The 20691-nt window shown below is 43.4% G+C and overlaps 1 protein-coding gene across 2 annotated transcripts in view; it reads left to right on the top strand.

Annotated features, from left to right (window-relative positions):
- The window catches only part of LOC140720501 (NACHT, LRR and PYD domains-containing protein 3-like), a 44397-nt gene that overhangs the window by 14003 nt on the left and 9703 nt on the right, over nt 1-20691 (top strand). Inside the window, exons 2-7 of one of the 2 annotated variants that reach the window (XM_073035349.1) lie at nt 5659-5809; nt 7256-7349; nt 9951-10190; nt 10741-10907; nt 16727-16898; nt 17009-17074. In XM_073035349.1, coding sequence (XP_072891450.1) covers nt 7340-7349; nt 9951-10190; nt 10741-10907; nt 16727-16898; nt 17009-17074 — 655 coding nt within the window. In that variant the 5' untranslated portion in view covers nt 5659-5809; nt 7256-7339. Of the gene's footprint in view, nt 1-5605; nt 5810-7255; nt 7350-9950; nt 10191-10740; nt 10908-16726; nt 16899-17008; nt 17075-20691 lie in introns of those variants that run through there. The other variant, XM_073035350.1, reaches the window with a different exon arrangement.

Below are 20691 nucleotides of genomic sequence, written 5' to 3'. Positions count from 1 at the left end.
TCACTCTGACGATGGCCGCTGTATGTGGCGGTCTTTTTGTAAACCTTAGGCGTGCTACGTCACGAGCCTGCGCTGTAAAGCCTCTTTCCCCCGATCAGTTAAGAAAAATAGTTTCTGTCCGAGATGTCTTTACTTCTTCACTCTCTGACACTTGCTTTGATTTAAAAACAAGGATTTGAAAGAGATGTTAAAAGTCAATAGAGTGGACAAAACTGTTTCAGCGGAAGCATCTCTGTATACACGAAATAGAAATAAATAACGCAAAAGAATAAAAATAAAACAAAATAAAATAAAAGATCCGCCCTGTCCAAGGGCGTGTACTGTGCCCCAATGGAGCTCAAGTGCTGAACAATTCAGAACTAATTTTGAGCAGCGAATACCTAGAAAGTCCAACTACTATAAACTTAAGATCCTTTCATTTCCGTTTCTCGAAAGATCACCGATAATGACTTTTACTACCTTTTCAGAACACTGAATGTAGTATCTTCCCGTTAGAGAGCAGAGCAGAAGTGATAGGGGATTCGATAGTTCGGCGGACAGATAGGAGTATCTGTGGATGAGATCGAGAATCCTGGATGGTCTGTTGCCTCCCTGGTGCCAGGGTCCACGATATCTCAGATCGAGTTCTTAGTATTCGCAATAGGGCGGGTGAGCAGCCGGATGTCGTGGTCCATGTAGGGACCAATGACGTGGGTTGGAAGAGTGTAGATGTCCTGAAAGGTCAGTTTAAGGAGTTAGGCGACGTTAAAGGACAGGACCTCCAGAATAGCAATCTCAGGATTGTTACCAGTACCATGTGCAGACGGGTTTAGAAATAGTATAATAGCGCAGATCAACACGTGGCTGAAGACATGGTGGAGGAGGGAGGGCTTCAGATTTGTAGATAATTAGGAGTTTTCCAGGGAAGGTGGGACCTGTTCCGGCGGGACAATTTGCATCTGAACTGGAGGCGGACATATATTTTTGCAGGTCGGTTTGCTAGACTGGCTCCAGTGGATTTAAACTAGCTACAAGGGGCGAGGGGAAGCAGAACGTAGGAACAGATGTATAGAAGAAGGAAGAAAAAAAAAGACAGTAAAGCTGTTTGCACCGTTAGTGATAAAAAGAGAGTAAGAAGTGAATAGTATCATAAATGCAACTATTTTAATGCTAGGAGAATTGTAAGAGAGGTGGATGAGCTTCGAGCATGGACTGATACCTGGAAATATGATGTTGTAGCTATTAGTGAAACATGGCTGCAGGAGGGGTGTGATTTGAAACTAAATATTCCTGGGTTTCCTTGCTTCAGGTGTGATAGAATCGGAGGGACAAGAGGGGGAGGTGTTGAATTGCTTGTCCGAGAAAATATTACAGAGGCGGTCTGGCAGGATAGATTAGAGGGCTCGTCTAGGGAGTCTATTTTTGGTGGAATTGAACAATGGGAAAGGTGTTGTAACACTTATAGGGGTGTATTATAGATCACCTAATGGGGAGAGAGTATTGGAGGAGCATATCTGTATGGAGACAGCAGATACTTGTAGGAAACACGGGTTTGTGATTGTGGGTGATTTTAATTTTCCACAGATAGACTGGGAATCCCATTCTGTAAACGGGCTGGATGGTTTGGAGTTTGTAAAATGTGTGCAGGATATATGTTTTTCAGTCATCACAATTCCATTCGTTTCAATATAATTATGGAGAGGGATTGGACTGGATCAAGGGTTGAGATTTTCGATTGGAGAAAGGCTATCTATGGGGAGAAGCGAAAGGATTTAGAAGGAATGGATTGGGACAACTTGTTTTATGGGAAGGTTGTAATAGACAAATGGAGGTCATTTAATGGTAAAACGTTGAGGGTACCGAATCTTTATGTTCCTGTTAGGTTGAAAGGAAAGGTTAAATATTTGAGAGAGCCATGGTTTTCAAGGGACGTTGGAAACTTGTTTCGGAAAAAGAGGGCCATCTACAATAAATGTAGGCTGCATGGAGTAAATGAGGTGCCCGAGCAATATAATGGATGTAAAAAGTATCTTAAGAAAGACATTAGAGAAGCTAAATGAAGATAGGAGGTTGCTTTGGCAAGTAAGCTGAAAATAAATCCAAAGGGTTTCTGCAGTTATATTAATAGCAAAAGGATAGTGAGGGATAAAATTGGTCCCTTAGAGAATCAGAGGGGACAGCTATGAGTGGTGCCGAATGAGATGGGGGTGATTTTCAACTATTTCATTTCTTCAGTATTCACTAAAGAGAAGGATATTGAATTGTGTAACGTAAGGGAATCAGGTAGGGAAGTTATGGAAACTATGATGATTAAAGAAGAGGATGTACTGGCACTTTTAAAGAGTATAAAAGTGGGTGAGTCCCCGGGACATGACAGGATATTCACTAGAACCTTGAGGGAAGTTCCTGTAGAAATAGCATGGGCTCTGACAGAAATATTTCAAATGTCATTAGGAACGAGGAATGGCATATTGCTCATGGTGTTGCATTGTTTAAAGAGGGTTACAAGAGTAAACGTAGCAATTATACCCCAGTATGTTTGCCGTCAGTGGTGGGTAAATTAATGGATAGTATTCTTAGAGATCGTATATAAAGCATAGGAAAGTTGGTGATGGTAAAGCAGTGGATGTTGTCTATATGGACTTCAGTAAGTCCTTTGACAAGGTTCCACATGGAAGGTTAGTTTGGAAGGTTCAATGGCTGGATGAGATATGCCAGCGAGTAATGGTGGATAACTGTTTGCCAGGTTGGGGGCCGGTTGCTAGTGGAGTCCCTCAGAAATCTGTATTGGGTACAATGTTGTTTGTCATATACATTAATGATCTGGATGATGAGGTGGTAAATTGGATTAGTAAGTATGCAGATGATACCAAGATAGGTGGCGTTGTTGATAATGAAGTAGGTTTTCAAAGCTTGCACAGAAATTTAGGCTAGTTAGCAGAGTGGGCTGAAAGATGGCAGATGGAGTTTAATGCTGATAAGTGTGAGGTGCTACGTTTTGGTAGGACTAATCAAAACAGGACATACATGGTAAATGTTAGGGCATTAAAGAATGCATTAGAACAGAGTGATCAAGGAATAATAGTGTATAGTTCCCTGAAGGTGGAATCTCGTGTGGATAGGGTGGTGAAGAAAGCTTTTGGTATGCTGGCCCTTATAAATCAGATCACTAATTATAGGAGTTGGGATGTAATATTGAAATTGTATAAGACAATTGTAAGGCCAAATTTGGAGTATTGTGTACATTTCTGGTCACCAAATTATAGGAAAGATGTCAACAAAATAGTGAGAGTACGGAGAAGATTTACTAGAATGTTACTTAGGTTTCAGCACTTAAGTTACAGGGAAAGGTTGAACAAGTTAGGTCTTTATTCTTTGGAACGTAGAAGGTTGAGTGGGGGACTTGATAGATGTATTTAAAATTATGAGGGGGTTAGATATAGTTGATGTCGAGAGGCTTTTTCCATTGAGAGTAGGGGAGATTCAAACAAGGGGACATGAGTTGAGAGTTGGGGCAAATGTTTAGGGGTAACACGAGGGGGAACGGCTTTACTCAGGGTGGTAGCTGTGTGGAACCAGCTTCCAGTAGAACTGGTAGAGGCAGGTTCGATATTGTCATTCAAAGTAAAATTGGATATGTATATGAGCAGGAAAGGAATGGAGGGTTATTGGCTGTGTGCGGGTCAGTGGGACTGTTGAGAGTCAGCGTTCGGCACGGACTAGAAGGGCCAAGATGACCTGTTTCCGTGCTGTAATTGTTATATATTTTTTTATTATAGGTGTGAGCAAGGATAAGATTTGGGCCAAATTGCGCAATTAATCGTTCAAAAGTTTGGATAGCATCTTAGACAGTCCCAGTTCTGATACTGGCTCGTCCACAGTTTCTCTCTCCACACATCCAATCAGATGTACCGATTTTCCAGCACTTTAATTTCAATTTTATATTGAAAGCCTCGCTTCTTATTCATTTACGGGATGTGGCCGTTGACAGCTCTGCCAGCCCACCCTTAGTTACCCTTGAGAATGTGGTGATGAGCTGCCTTCTTGAACCGCTGCAGCCTCTGGTGTGTAGGGATACTTAAAGGGCAGATAAGGAGGGAATTTCATGATTCCGACCCAGCGACAATGCGGGAACGACGATATGTTATCAAGTCAGAATGGTGAGTGACTTGGAGTTGATTTCCAACTATTGGTGTTAATCCTTTTATCCTGCTGGATATGTGGCTGCCGATTGTGCCGGGCAATATCTCATTTAAGAAAAAGATAATGATAATAATGATACTGTGGTGGGTGTGTGACGGATTCAGATGTTTCCCTGTGTGGTTGGTCCAGTGCTATCACATTTTTTGACCCAATTACAGTGGACCCAGTGATCATCCGTCCAGGTTTACGATGTTCTGAGGAAATCCTGCATGTGTTCCGGGCTTGTGTTTTTTTTCCCAGAGATTTCAAGATCTGCACCAAAAAACTGAAAATGTTTGGTCTTTTTAACGAAATATTGTGAAACTGAACTTTGCTCTTCTACTGACGGCTGTTCTTTACTTGCTGAGCGTTTCTGATAATTCCGGTTTCTTTTTATTAGAATCACCTTGGAAGAGTTTAAGTTTCCTGGAAATGGACCTGCGCAAAGGCTCTCGCTTGTTTTTTGATAGTTAGTAGAGCTGTATAGAAATCACAGCTAATCACATTGAAATATCCGAATCACACAACACAAAATGCTGGAGTAGATCATCTGGCTAGGCAGCGTCTATGGAAAAAGGGTACTGCCAACTTTTCTGGCCGAGAACCTTCATCAGGACTGGCCGAAACGCCGGATATACTCTTTTGCACAGATGATGCCTGGCCTGCTGAGTTCCTCTAGTGTTTTGTGTGTGTTGCTTGGATTTCCATTATCAGCAGATATTTCCATGTTTGAAATTATCCTGGTACAAATTTGCTTTTTTTTTCTGGAAATGTGTTCAGTAAAGTGTATCGCAACAAGACTCACAAGAATGGGAATGAGAGGTTTTATGAATGAGGAGTATTTGATGGCTCTGGACCTGTGCGCAGTGGAGTTCAGAGGGACGGGATGGGGGGTGGGGTGGTGGCGGTTGTGGAGGGCTGTATGGTTAAGTAAACCAACCGAATGCTGAAAATCCTCGTGATAGTGGACATGGAGAGGATGTTTCCTTGAGATCAGTCTAGGGTCTGTCAGCACAATCTCAGAATAAAGATTTCCTTTAAAACTGAGATAAGAAAAAAAAAACTCTGTCAAAGTTTGGCTAATCTGTGGAATTTGATGCCACAGAGGATGGTTGCGGCTGTTATTGGAATATATTTATGGAAGGCAATAATATATTATTGATTGCTATGCAGTGTCAGATGTAATGAGAGGAATACAGGAATGTGGCATTGGGGAGAAAACGAATCAGCCGTGATTAATGATGAAGCAGACCCGATGGAGCTAATCACTTCATTCTGCTCCGATATATTATGTCGTACCGTGACTGAATGATGAGTCCTTCATATCCCGTATCAGGATTTGTGACGTGTGAGGGACTACTACAGATTTGTTCACTGAAATCCTTTTATTTGTCTTCAGCGTTTAAATTTCAGTGAGATTTGCTTTTGGAAGATTGAGCAGAAATATTTTCTTTTCCTTCGTATTGTTAATGTGCTTCATTATCTCCCTGGGTAAAGTTAGACCTGCGGTGAGAGATGTACTGGAAGAAAGGTCCACAACTGTAAGCGAACCACGACTGAAACCGAGGGATCAGCGACAAGTGAGAGCATCAACTGGAGAGACACTTCTGACTCAGAGTTACCATTGGTTCAGTCAGGAGAAAGTTCGGTGAGTCTCTTTTACTCGAAACACTGGCCCCTTAGACATTACATATGTGTACAAGGGAAGGTAGGGAATAGGTGGAATGGACTGAATGTGCCCAGAAATACCAGTTATGCCTCTGTATGACCCAGTTGTAATCACTCCAGGTCTGGTGATGTGCTTTCAGAAGCCCAGCTCTTTACAGTCACTCACATTCCCTCAGTGTTTGCTCATTTGAAGGTCTTGCATCATCTGAAGTAGCTTTTGATCAGTTCTGATGTTTCATGTTTCGTTATAGTCATCTAAAATACGTTGACAATTTCCTCCCTTTATAAGAAGCCCCACATGTTTCGTGCTGTAATGATTGTATAAATGTAGAATTACCATGAACGGCAGCAACATGCCATTGATTCCTCTGACTCTTGCAATCTGCAATGATATACTTACCCTCGAATATATTGTCGTGTGGACCTCTGCTGAGAACGGACCTTTTTTTTTAAAGCAAGATGTCCCAATACTGCATTTTATTCAGTTCTCACTAGCAAATGGCAACTCATAATCTACATTTACATACATTGGCCTCGTCAAGTACTTTTCTACTAATTACAATGTCCGAACCTGTGAACGTGACATTAAGCAGAGGTGGAAATTCAAAGTTATTTTCACGTGCACGTTGCACATTGGACTTTCAGCAAATCCTGTGACAAGGTGTCACATGGCAGTTTGTCTAGATGATCAGGTCTCATGCTGTCCGGAGAGAGCAGCTTGAATGTATTCAAAATTAGCTGCAAGGTTAAAAGCAAAGAGTGTTTTCGGAAGTTTGTTCTCGCAGAAGAGGCGAGTATTTAGTGGTTTGCCACAAGGCTACAAGTTGGGACCTTTGATATTCGTTATTTTATAGCAATGATTTGGATGCTATTGCACAAGGCTTACTTGACAGGTGATTTCGCAGAATGCACAAAATTTGTAGTTGCTGTTCACAGAGAAAATTATCGTAGCATATAGGGGATGTAAATGGACGGGGGGTGGTAAAGAGAATTCAAAACCAACCCGAGCAGCAATGGATTGCTGCAGATGTTGGAGATCATCTGGAGGAAACAGCCAGAGGAAGTGGATGAGGCAGGTGCAGTTGCATAATTCAAAAAGCAGCTGGGATGTGTAGATGGCGTGAATAGGCCAGAAGGGAAATGGACCGATCACAGGAAATTTTGACCATCTCGGTGGGCAGGGTGGTTGGCATTGTCTCGTTGGGCTGAACGCTCCGAATTTGGACTCTATTGCTCTGTGACTTTGTCAGTAGGTACGCCAGCTATCAGTGGACAGACACACAAATATGATGTGTAAGTGGATATTAACAGGGAATGTTTGGTCCCCAAGCCAACTGCTATTCTGATAGAGGGGATGGAAATACTGTCATATTTGCAAACTAGTCGTGCTCTCTCTGACTCACTGTCTGCTTGTTGTGTAATTTAGAACATCACCAGCAGGCGGATCTGTCCTGCACCGCGACCGAAGTGTAAACAAGACGACAATCAACAATCGTCTGTCAGAATCAGAATGGACAAAGGTATGATCACTGTGATCTTTGAATTAAACTTTTTTTCGCGTTGGTACACAGTAGTTCAGATGAAGAAACTGACACTGATGTTAACAGGACATAGGAAAGTTTCATCAAGCAGTGTCATTTATCCCACTGGTAAAGCAGCCTTGAGTGATTGATGAACCTAACAGTTCCAGTAGAGGGACCTGATACCGGTAATGGTCGAAGGACTCCACTCACCATGCAAAACATCACTCGAGTGAAATAAGCAGAGATTCCTGAATCTGGTGGTCATGAGTGAAACACAGACAGGAGTGCGACAGCGGTCTTGTGGTTTATCTAAATGTTCAGGGTCAGGGTTTGTTTTACCTCCAAACAGGCCCTGCTATATCGCCAACTTTTATTTCTAAAACTCAACGCCAGATGATAGGAACACTTACTGGATTTCACTGATTGTGTGATAACACAGCATTTCAGGGCTTGGAAAGAAAACTATCAATACCCCCGAGTTTTTTATTGGCTGCCGGGCAAAGGATTCATTGGGCAAAGGAGAAGAGGGGTGTTTCCGAAATCTGCTTTCTGTAGCGGAGCGGAGATCATTGCCAGTGTTTCGAATGGCTGAGGATCAGGAGGCAGCTCATTGTAGATACATTTGTGGTCTGCATCGGAGTTTTAATACCCCAGTGAATGTCTGGGTTGTGGAGAAATGGTGAACGTGAGTTTCTAAATATTTCCCTCTTGAGTTGATCCACTACCTGAATTTAAATTCCCAGGATCTCTGCTGGGACACCCCGTATAACCAATGACCAAATATGTCTGTCACCTGTAGACATTGTGATTGTGCTCAAATCTATGATTCCAGGTGGAATAAAAATATGTTAACGACTGGAAACGGGTCCTTCTGCCCATCTATTCCATGCTGATCTAGATGTCTGAGTTTGCCTCTTTTTCCTGCAGTTTTCCCAAATTTCCCTTGTAAACAATTATCATTTTTCCTGCCCGTTGCTCTCATTTTTGTAATTTTATTTGTGTTTGTATCCTCCTCCGGCTGCAGGCTACCCACCAGCTACCGCGTGAAAAAAATGTCCCTTTGGTCCCTTTTAAATATCTGCCCTCAAGTCTCAGACTTCCCTACCCTGGGGAAAAGAACGTGACCATCTACCCTGTCTATGCCCCGGATTGTTTTGACAGACAGACTTACTTTATAGATCACGAGGGAAATTGGGTTTCGTTACAGTCGCACCAACCAAGAACAGTGTGGAAATATAGCAATATAAAACCATAAATAATTAAATAATAAAAGGTAAATTTTGCCAAGTGCAAAAGTCCAGGACCAGCCTATTGGCTCAGGGTGTCTGACACTCCGAGGGAAGAGTTGTAAGGTTTGATAGCCACAGGCAGGAATGACTTCCTGTGACGCTCTGTGTGCATCTCGGTGGAATGAGTCTTTGGCTGAATGTACTCCTGTGCCTAATCAGTACATTACGGAGTGGATGGGTGTCATTGTCCAAGATGGCATTCAACTTGGACAGCATCCTCTTTTCAGACACCACCATCCGAGAGTCGAGTTCCACCCCCACAACATCACTGGCCTTACGAATGAGTTTCTTGATTCTGTTGGTGTCTGCTACACTCAGCCTGCTGCCCCAGCACACAACAGCAAACTTGATAGCACTGACCAACACAGACCCGTAGAACATCCTCAGCATCGGACCTCAGGATCCTCAGGAAGTTGAGACGGCTCCGACCCTTCTTGTATACAACCCCAGTGTTCTTTGACCAGTCCAGTTTATTATCAATTTGTATCCCAGGTATTTGTGTTCCTCCACCATGTTCAATTACGTGCGTAAGTTCACATTTCACGCTTCTGAGCTCCAGGGCAAACTGTCCCAGGCGAACCATATAACAGCAAGAACAACACTCCAGTCCAGTACCGTAGTGGTCATTCTCCACTGCACTCTTTCCAGCGTAATCACTTCCATCCTACAGATTAGCAACTGCAACTACACGCAAATCTCTCCAAGCGAGACTTTGCCAATGACCTGCACAGTTGTTACATGACGATAAGAAGAGAACCAGCGGAGCGGTCAGCATAGATCTCTCGGTAATGGTCATTCTGCGACCCAGGGAACCGAACGACGTGTTACAAAGCGATTGGAGAATGTATGCTCCAGCAGACTGGACCATGTGTAATCCCGTGGCTGGTCTGTGTCTGACACAGACTACTGGACAGTGAGTGACCCAGTGAGATTTTTGCTTGTGGAAGATAATCGCAGTGATATTTCCCAGTATCACCGGACACCGTTGCATTAAGATCCCGTGGTCATCCGTGTGTTCAACCGCTGTGAATTCAGTGAGCAGTATTACTATGTCTATCCTGTTATTTTACTGAGAGTGAATGCGTCCAGTCACCGGCTTATTGGGATGGTCAACTGGCAGGATATACGGTTCTCATTCACCAGCACAGTTCCACTCCAAATCTGGTCAGCCAGAGTCTCTGCTGCATTGCAGTCTGAATCTGTTTTGCTCAGATCGAAATCGTACTCGTCTAACCTGCAATTCATCAATTACATGAGGTGGGAAATTGAATTGGGTGCAGAAAGAACTCAAGACCTTTTTTTTTATCAGGCAAAGCATCGTGGGAAGATGATCGGGACACGGGAAGCAAGGTATCAAAGCAGGGTCAGATTGAGAGCAATGTCCCAAAGGAATACGGTCCGGCCACAGCAGAAGTGGAACAAATTCAGCCCAGAGACAGTGGCGTCAGAGACACTGAGCAGGACCCTGAAACCGCCATAAATGAAGTGACTGCCCGTCAGGTCGGAAGCTCGTTGAATATGGAATTGTCAAGTGCCCAACAAGGAGCAGGTGAGTGAAATAGGAGGGTGCTGGGTTCGCAGAATGTGGCAGCGAGGGGGGTAAATGTGATTCCTTGTTGGAGGTTTGGACAGAGAGGGCAAATGTGTGGGTGAGGTACATGTGGTGTAGTGGGCAGCCATTACCCCAGTACAGGAAATTTACTACCTGCTCTGAGGATTCCCAGGATGTGCATTGAAGGGAATGCAGCTGTCCGGATGAGGAGAGTATTTACAGGGTGTGAATTAAGGGAAATATATTCACCAGGATGGGGAGAGTATCTCTGGGAAGCGAATATTACCGACAGTCCCAACATTTATTGTCCATCCAAAATTGAAATAGGTGAGGGTGTCGGATGGGGGAGGACTGGGTTGTATTAATGTGGTCCTTTTGGTAACGTAATACCTAGAAGATTGTTGGGTAGGAGTTTGGGAATAGATGCATTTGTGTGTCTGCAGGCGAGTTCAAGACTCGTTTTTTTTGTTGTTGTTGAGTTGGGTGAGAGCGGTGGAAACGAGGGATATCTGAGTTCAAGCCTAAATTTTCCTTTTTATATTCACAGAGCCAGAGTCTACAATCTCCGACCTCCTGGCACAGATGGAGGAATATCGACTGTACCAACTGACAAAGTTCTATAGAGACAGACTCAAACAAGCAATTGAAGAAAAGGTTGAAAGACTTGGTTGGATGTTGACAAAGGAGGGACATTTCAGTAGAGAAGAAAGTGAAGTAAGTGTTGTTTGTGTACTTTCAGAGAACTGCTGGGAATAGTGACCAAAATTAATCTCCTTCATGTTCTACGAGGTCTGCATGACAATGGAGACTTTGATCTCTGACCTCTCTCTCTCTCTCTCTGGCGTCAGTTGTTCAGGTGGGGAGCACTAGGAACTGCAGGTTCAGCGTCACCTTTTCCTCTCACACCTGATGTACTTATCAGTGTGAAATTAGAGCAGTGGCTGCATATCTGGACTTTGAACAGACTGAAACTAATTTCAAATCTCGTCTGAACCGTCGGGCAGATTCACCTCATATCATTAATCCATAAACTGTCAGATTGCAAATTGGGACAACCAGCTTCACTGCCGTACTTGACGGATAGAAACCTGCAAACCACATCTGGTCTTGGCTCCGTGAGTTCCCAATAAATGCATGGTTGACTTGCCATAGTCATAGAAAGGTACAGCACAGAAACATGCCTTCTTGCCCATCTATTCCATGCCGGACTACTTAAATTACCTATTCCCATTGACCTGCACTGGGACCTGGCGCTCTATACGTTTACCATTCATGTATCTATCCAGACTTCTCGTAACTGCTTGTACAGCTTGCGCTGCTAGCTAGTTTCACACCCTCAGCACCCTCTGTGTCAACAAGTTTCACCTTTCTACCCCTTGAAATTTATCCTATCAACACCCCATGCAATTCTGTATATTTCTATCAAATCTCTCCTCAGTCTCCCACGTTGTCTCTCTGACGGTGATGTCTGAAAAGAGGATGCTGTCCAAGTCGCAGGGAGTCATTCCTGCCTGTGGCCATCAAACTTTAAAACTCCTCCCTCGGTGTGTCAGACACTCTGAGCCAATAGGCTGGTCCTGGACTTATTTCCACTTGGCATAATGTACTTATTTTCATTTATTTGTTTCTGGTTTTATTTTGTTATATTTCTGCACTATTCTTGGTCGGTGCAACTGTAACAAAACCCAATTTCCCTCGGGATCAATAAAGTATGTCTCTCTGTCTGTCTGTCAATGATTAAAGTCCTGACCCGTTCACTCTTTTCTTAGAGTTTAGGTCTTCCAGTCCCGGCAACACCCTTGTCAAGTCAAGTCAAATCTTCTTATAAAGCACATTTAAAAATAACCTATGTTGACCAAAGTGCTGTACAAACCATAACAGGTAGCTATAATCACAAGTACAAGAAACACAGATATAAATAACAAGGCACACAGTTTACAGGCAGAATATAAACAACACAGAAGCCAAGACACAGACCAACAATCAACCACATCAGGAAGATTCAAACGACAATGAATAAAGGTAAGTTTTAAGCCTGGAATTAAAAGAGTCAATGGCGGGAGCAGATCTGATAGAGAGGGGGATGTTGCGCACTCTCTAGGGTCTGCACCAGCAAAGACGCGGTCAGCCCCGAGCTTAAATTTAGATCGCGGGACAGCCAAGAGTCCCAGGTCAGCCGAGCTGATGGACCTGGAAGTAGAATAAGGGGTTAGAACGTCTGCGTAATAAGTACTCTTTCAAACTTATTACCATCTGTCCTGTAGGTAGGTGAGCAGAACTGCACATAATATCCAAATTAGGCCTCACCAACGTCTTATACAACATCATATCCCATCTACTGTACACGATATTTTCATTTATGAAGGTTAATACGCTAAAAAACTTTATTTCAGATCCGCAACGTGCACATTTGCAGCCACTTTGAAGGACTCGTAGACCTGTATTCCCCGATCAGTTTGTTCCACCACACACGTTCCGTGCCCTGCGTGGTCCTTCCAAAATGCAACATCTTGCACTTCTCTGCATTAATTTGCATCGGTCCCTTTTAAGCCTAATATTCAGTTGGTACAGATCTCACGGCAAGCTGTTGTAATCTTGCGCTTTGTACACTGCACCTTTCCAATGTTGGTGGCATCTGCAAATTTATTGATCCAGTTAACCATAATTTCATCCAGATTGTTGATATAGATGACAAACAACAACAGGCACAGCACCGATCCCCGAGACACAGCACGAGTTACAGGCGCCAGTCAGAACTGCAACAGTCTATGGCCACACTCTGGATTCTTCCAAAAAGCTAGTGTCTAATCCAGTTTGCTACCATATCTCGAATGCTGAGCAACTGAATCTTCTTTGCCGACCTCCTATGCGGGATCTTGACAAATACCGTGCCGAAGTCCATGCAGATAATATCCACAATCTTGCCTTCATCGACTTTCCTGGTAACTTCCTCGAAAATCTCTAAAATTGGTTAGAGGTCAAAGATCACGCACAAAGCTGATATCTTATGACCACAAACATCAATATTTTGACCGAAAAGGGAAGAAGAAAGCACACAACATAAAATAAATCTGCTGACTGGCTGATATCTCATGATCCCAAAAGTCGACAGGTTGTCCTAAAAAGGAAGAAGATCAATAGGTTCTCCAGAAAGGGAAGGGCGAAAAGGAAAAGTAAATCTGTTAATTTGCTGAATATCTAATATCTATTTTCTCTGATCAGGGGACTAAAATCGTTCACAATATGCAACTGCGGTCTCGCAAGTTTTGTTCTTACATTCTGCTCCACTCGAAATGAATGCCAGCATTGATATTGCCTTTCCTAACACCGACACAAATTGCAAAGAATCCTGCACTAGGTTTCCCGAGACTCTTTACAACTCTGATTTCTGAATTTTCTCCCAGATTCAAAAACAGTCTACGTCTTCATTCTTCCTCCCAAAGTGTATAGCCATGCACCTCCCTATACTACATTCCAATTGCCTCTGATATGTTGATTTATCATCGGTCAATGTCCTCCCGCGAAATCCCTGCTTCCTTAACACTTCCTGTCCTTCCCCATATCTTCGTAACGCGTGCAATTTTGATAATAAAACCTTCAAATCATTCATATAACGGGAAAAAATACTGTCCCAAAACCAACCACTGCAGAACACCGCTGGTCACCGAAATCCAACAAGAAAAAAAGCCCTGTTTGTTCCCATTCTGTGCTTCCTGACTGTCAGACAAAATCTGTCTGGAAATCCTCTATCCATGGATCTCCAGAAAGCATGGATCCTCTATCCATGCTAGTGTATTTCTTGCCCCACTGTCGGCCCTTGTCTTGTTAAACTGCCTCATGTGCGGCACCTGGTCAAAGGTCCTCGAGAAGTCCAAGTGAACAACTCGCACTGACACTCCGTTGTCGACCCAGCATGCTATTCTCTCATGGATTTTGGCATTTTTTATCATGTTCGTCCAAATACCCCGAAACCTTATCCTCAATTCTCGACTGCTGACACCTTCCCAAACGATGATCAGACTAATTGGCCTATAATTTAAAATAAAACCCCACTCCGCTTCCCGCAGTGTCCGTTCCCTCCGCGACTACCTGGTCCACAAGTCCCTCCCACAGATCTCCCACCTGGTACTTATCCCTGCAAGCGTAAGTGCTACACATGTCCCTACAGCTCCTCTCTTAGCACCATTTAGGGCCCAAAACAGTCGTTCCAGGCGAGACAACACTTTATTTGTGACTCTGTTAGTGTCTTCTATTGCATCCCGTGCTCCTGGTGTGGCCGCCTCAACATCGGCGAGACCCGACGCAGATTGAGGGACCGCTTCGTCGAGCTCCTCCGCTCCGTCCGCCACAACAGACAGGATCTCCCGCTTGCCACCCATTTCAACTCTGCTTCACATTCTCATTCAGATATGTCCATACCTGGCCTCCTTTACTGCCATCATGAGGCCAAACTCAGGTTGGAGGAGCAACACCTCATATACCGTCTGGGTTGTCTCCAGCCACTTGGCATGAACATTGAATTATCCAACTTCTGGTAATTCCCTCCATCTCAGTTTCACTCTGCCTCCTCCTCCAGCTGCCTATCACCTCTCTCATGATTCTGCATTCTTCTACTACCCATTGTGCTTTCCCCTTATATTCCTTCTTCACCTTCCCTGCCTATCCCCTCCCTGCTTCCACTCCCCCACCCCTTGATTTTTCTTCTTATTGCTTTTTGTCACGTGGCACCTACCAGCCTTCTCCTTCCCACCCTCCCCACATCTCCTCAGTCCTGACGAAGGGTCTCGGCCCGAAACGTTGACTGCACGTTTCCACGAATGCTGCCCGAACTGCTGAGGTCCTCCAGCGTATTATACGTCCTGCTATAATTTGAAATTATCGGTCCTCCGGAACCATTCCAAAATCTATTGAGCGATATTTACTAATGTGTCCACAATCTCTTCAGCCTCCTCTTTCAGAAGCAATCTGGACTGGAGAAGCAACCCAAGCAGTTGATCAGGACTCCTCAGTCTTCAGAACGTTCAGCTTCCCGAGCGCCTTCTCCTCAATAATTGCAAATACACTCACTTCTGCCACCTGACATGCTCAAATATCTGGCACGTCCTAATGTTTTTTTTTTACAGTGAATACTGATGCAAAATACTGACTAATGTCTTCCGGCATTTCCTTGTCCCCTGACAGTACCTCTCCATTGTTATTTTCCAGCAGGCTAATATCCACCCTCCTCTCTTTCACTCTCCATATATCAGAAGGAAGTTTTAGTAAACTATTTTCCGTTATTTGCTGGCCTACCTTCATATTCCATATCTTTTCTAATTACAGATTTTTCATTGACTTCTGTTGGATTGTAAAAACACCCCAGTCCTCCAGTTTTCTTCTACACTTTGTAATATTCTGTGCCGTCTATTTTGCTTTTGTGCTGCTTTGAATACCTCGTCAGCCACGGTTGATCATCCTCCCTTCACAATAACTCTTTATCTGTGTGATCATTTTTCCTGCGCTTTCTGAATTACTCCGAGAAACTTCAGCCATCCCTGCGCTGCCAATGTCTCTCTTGGTATCATTTTCGAATTTTTTTTTTTTTTTTTTTGCCCAGCTCCTCTCTCAGGCCTCTGTAACTCCTTTATTCCACTGTAACACTGATGCATCTAACTTTACCTTCTCCCTCTCAAACTGCAGTGTGAGTTCTGCTATGTTATGATCACTGCCTCTTACGGGTTTATTTAACTGAAGCTCCTCAATCGAATCTGGTGCAATAAACAACACCGAATCCAGATCCGCCTTTCGTACAGTGGGCTCAACCATAGGCTTTTCTCAAAAGCCATCTCAGAGGCATTCTATAATTTTCCTCACTCGGGATTCAGCACCAACCTGATTTTCCAAAGCTACCTTCATATTAAAATTCACCGTGACAATTTTAACATTGACCTCTTTACCTGCCTCTTCTCTCTCCCACTGGAATTTGTAGCCCACATCCTGGCTACTGTTAACAAGCCTGTACATAATCTCCATCAGTGTCATTTTACCTATGCAGTTTCTTAACATCTACATCGTCAAATCCGACATCACCTCTTTCTTAGGTCTTTTCATGTTTAATGACAACAGAGTCAACCCAAAGCTTTCACCCACCTGCCTATTCTTTCGATTCAATACCCAGCTAGAAACTTCTTTCAGCCACGATTCAGCGATGCCTGCCATCCATTTTTTTTTTCATTTGATCTCTCACTCTCCCCTCTTTTCCTTTCTTGTAGTCACATCCTGTTGATGTAATGTTGCACATTGAGAGATCGAGGAAATTAATCACGTTGCATCTGCTGCAGGGTGTCAGTAAATCCGCTTTCTTTCACAATATTGATTTAGAATTTCCTTCAGTGACTGTTTCTCTGTTAATGACTGAACCCAGGGAGGATGAGGCAGCAGCCCAGTGACTGCATCTGTTCTGAAGCTACCGGGGCCATAAACAGATATTTACCTCCTCATTCTCCATGTCTGTCTCTCTGCTCCACAATAAATTCATTGTTTTACTTTTATAGAAAGTCACTGAACTGACAGAGAAGGGAAACCGGACAGAGAGTTCCAGACTCTTCCTCAGTTTGGTGAATGGCAAAGACTCCCAGGCCCGGAGGGCGATGTGGGAATCCTTTGTGATGTGGAGGACTGAGTTACCGAAGCTGGACAGAATACTGAGCGAAATACAGGAACTCGGTATGTTAAAACCACGCACTGAACACAAAGGCACATTGAGATAAACACTTTAGTTATTTTAATTATTTTAGCTTTATTTCCATGGATGTTTTTTTTTAATATTTAAACAGGTCCTGATCCACAGAAATACATGAACATCGCCCAAGGGTTATCTGAACTACCAACTCAATTGATAGGTGAGTGATGAAATGCTCAGTTCAAACCACATCTCAAATGTTAGTCTGTGTCTTGGCAAAACCTGGGAATCAAAATTCGCCATTACTCATTTGCTGATCTCTGGATTCAAGTAAGAATTCAAGGAATCTCTCTTGGCAGTCTGAATATTCTACATTGTATGTTTCTATTAATCCATCTTTTGGTTCTGCTGAAGCCCCCACTCCAGATCCTAACGCGCTGGGAATCCTCCCACATCCCAGGCAGGCTCCTGGCACACTGTGTGACCCAGTCCAGGTGACGCTTCTATCTTCAGACCTTTCATCCTCCAAGCCCCTTTTCCTTTGTAATAGCACTAAACGCCATTCTGTTCACTGATGCTCTTTACCTTTTGTAATTCCGCTAGTGACTTCCACAGAGTATGTCTGGCATTTCTTTGTCACCCGTTTCCAGCGGTCCCATATCGATCTTCCTTTTTTTTTAACTCTTTATATATCTGGGAAAGAAAAAAAAAAGATGTGTGGAGCGAGCTTCCATCAGAAGTGGTAGAGGCAGGTTCGGTATTGTCAATTAAAGCAAAATTTGGACGGGAATTAAATGGAGGGTTATGGGCTGAGTGCGGACAGTGGGATTAGGTGAGAGGAAGCGTTCGGCACTGACTAGAAGGGCCGAACTGGCCTGTTTCTGTGCTGTAATTGTCATATGGTTATATGGTTATACTTTCGTATTCATTCTTATATTATTGACCAACTCCTTGTATTTCCTATAAATTCATGGAGCATCTAGGAGCATCTATAATATAGTTGCCTCCAACAAGACCCAGACAGTAAATTCCAAGCACCCACAACTCTGTTAAAAAAAAAAAACAGCTACCCACAATTGCTGCGAATTCACCCCATCTCACCTCAACGAAATGCTCTCTGGTACTAGACACCAATCTTAAGTACAAATCAAACAAAAAAATACAGGCTGTCGACCCAAACTATTATCTCTCAAACTTGTACACCTCTGTCAGATCTCTATTGTAATTCCAGTGTGAACAAACCAAGTGCATCAAACCTCTACTTGCCTCAGATGCCACCGAATCCAATCAACACCCTGATGAACCCGTTCTGCACCCCCTCCGATCATCCCAGGAGCAGGAAAATCAGTAGTGAACACAGTACTACAGAGGAATGTACCACCAGCCCCAAGGACAGCTTTAATTCTGCATTTAGAAGACCATTGAATGGTCACCTACTATGATATTACTGGCACTTGTAATAATAAGACCATTTTATATATAAAATTGTAGCATCGTGCATCTTAGATAACCAAAATATTTTCACAGGAGAGCAGAAGGAATACCGTACGGGTATGAACAACAGATTACAAATTATGTAATTCCATTTCAATCCCTGTAGAAAGCAGAAATCTTTCAGTGTTATATTGTCTATCAGAAAACGTTTGATTCTCTCCCTCACATGGTTGAGAAGTTCAAAATATATAGAAAATTCATCCAATACTTGTGAAGTTTCAACAAAATCTGATGAAGCATTGACGTAAAATAATCGTGCTCTGAACAACCACAAAGGAACAGCCACTATTATCATATTAAATTGAGGGATTTTCCGGAGCGACTCACTGAGCACACCTGGTTTTGTCTAGCCTTAAACTTGCTCATAATACTGAAAGGGACAAAAATCAGTTATCAACTCAGAAAAAAAATATGAATTATACCTTGACACAGCTATACGTTGATGATTTGAAATTATTTGCTCTTGCATCTGTACAGCTAAAACAAATAATTCAAATAATGGAACTAATTTCCAAAGATATAAGCATGAACTTGAGGCTAGAAAAGTACAGAACATGAAACATAAAGAAAGGTGAAATAGAGCCGGTAGAATATCAAACAGAGCATCAGGATACAATGTAGCAGAATACGAAACATATATTTGGAATCTCAATCAGCAAAGAAAATAGATAGTCGTGTGAATATGTAAAACCTTCCAATAAAATTAAAGTCAATGCTGAAGAAAATCTGAATTTATATCAAGGATCAAGAAAATCTGCCAAATACAGCTGAACAGTAAAAATGTAACAAAGTTAGTAAATCCTCACTGTGCCCATATTGACGTTTAATCTTGTTATGATATCTTGGTCTGAAACAGACCTGGAAAATATGCAAAAGGGAGAAATTTAATATTAATAATTTCTAGAAAACGCCATGTACACTGGAGCGATGGTTTGTAGACCTGGTCATAAGCTGTGTGTGTTGCTGGCGGAGAGTTGTCCCTGAATCCTGTCTCTGTATTGTCGTTTCGCTGCCTGGATGACTTTGCCCAGATCGGAGCTGCGTTTCTTGAGCTCCCGCTGATCACCGGCAACGTAAGCTGTCGGTCACGCGGCAAGTGCTGTTCACACGGATCCAACTGTTCTGACCGGTTTCTGGTGGAAAACCTCCCCCCTGGGGGATAGTAGCACACAGCTGGGGGATGTATTACACAGCTGTGATAATAACAGTCGGGACTCCATCAGTAGCCAGAAAGGTTTACACAGCAGCACCAGGTACTCTAGATCCGGGGAACGAAAGGATTTCAGGGCATGCACATCTCGGGGTTCCATGAATGACCATGAAGCAAAGCATACCCTCAGTCCTTTTCTTTTCCCTGGTAGAGGTGTGTGTGTGTGTGTGTGTGTGTGTGTGTGTGTGTGTGTGTGTGTGTGTGTGTGTGTGTGTGTGTGTGTGTGTGTGTGTGTGTGTGTGTGTGTGTGTGTGTGGGGGGGGGGGGGGTGATGGTGGTACTGGATAACGGCATGATCGTTGGTGACTGTTGGAGTCAATTCTGGATCTGCAGACAGGGGAGCAGTCGGAAAACGGGCCGCTGGGATGCGGGCGTTTGTGGAGTTGGATCTTTCTTATCTCCTCTTCGCTTCAGCATTCGCTCTTCTGGGTTCCTCAAAATTCTTGGCTTTTCGGTGGATCAGCGGCTGCCACTCGTTGACCTCCATATTTTCCTGAGAGAGCTGCTGCTTAATTTGGTCCTTGCACATCTTGTGCGGGGCAGCACGATCTCTTTTGCCCTGAAAGACTTCTACGTAGAGTACTGTTTCCGGTAACCCGGGGTTGTCCATGCGAGACAGGTGGTCTGTCCAGTGGAGCTGTCTGAGCAGCAAAATTGCTTCAAGGCCTGCAAGTTGAGCATGTATAGCTATGCATGACTGTGTGATTATATGAAATATGAAATTAAATACGTTGTGCAGAAACAGAAATTTAAATACGAGTTTAGTGAGGCATTATTGAGGGGTTCAATGGCCATTCAGAAAATGAATGGCAGAGGAGAAGTTTTCCTGAATCGTTGAGTGTGCGCCTTACTCCGATCCTGTGCAGTAGTCCCCATGAACCAGGCGTTGATGCTGCCAGTTTCAATGCTATGCAAATTACACCTGTAGAAATATTCGAGTGATGTTGGAAACCCCAGATGAAATATAGCCACTGTTGTGCCTTCTTTGTAGCTGCATCGATATATTGACTCCAAGTTAGATACTCGGAGATATTGGCATCCAGGAATTTGAATTTGCTCACTTTTTCCTCTTCGGATCCCTCTGTGAGGACTGGTGTGTTGTGTTACCTCATCTTGCCTTTTCTGAAATCCAC

The sequence above is a fragment of the Hemitrygon akajei genome, unplaced genomic scaffold, assembly GCF_048418815.1.
Source record: "Hemitrygon akajei unplaced genomic scaffold, sHemAka1.3 Scf000043, whole genome shotgun sequence".
In the NCBI taxonomy this organism is placed as follows: Eukaryota; Metazoa; Chordata; class Chondrichthyes; order Myliobatiformes; family Dasyatidae; genus Hemitrygon; species Hemitrygon akajei.
Note: the sequence above shows the minus strand (reverse complement) of the source record. Positions and strands in the feature narration are given on the sequence as shown.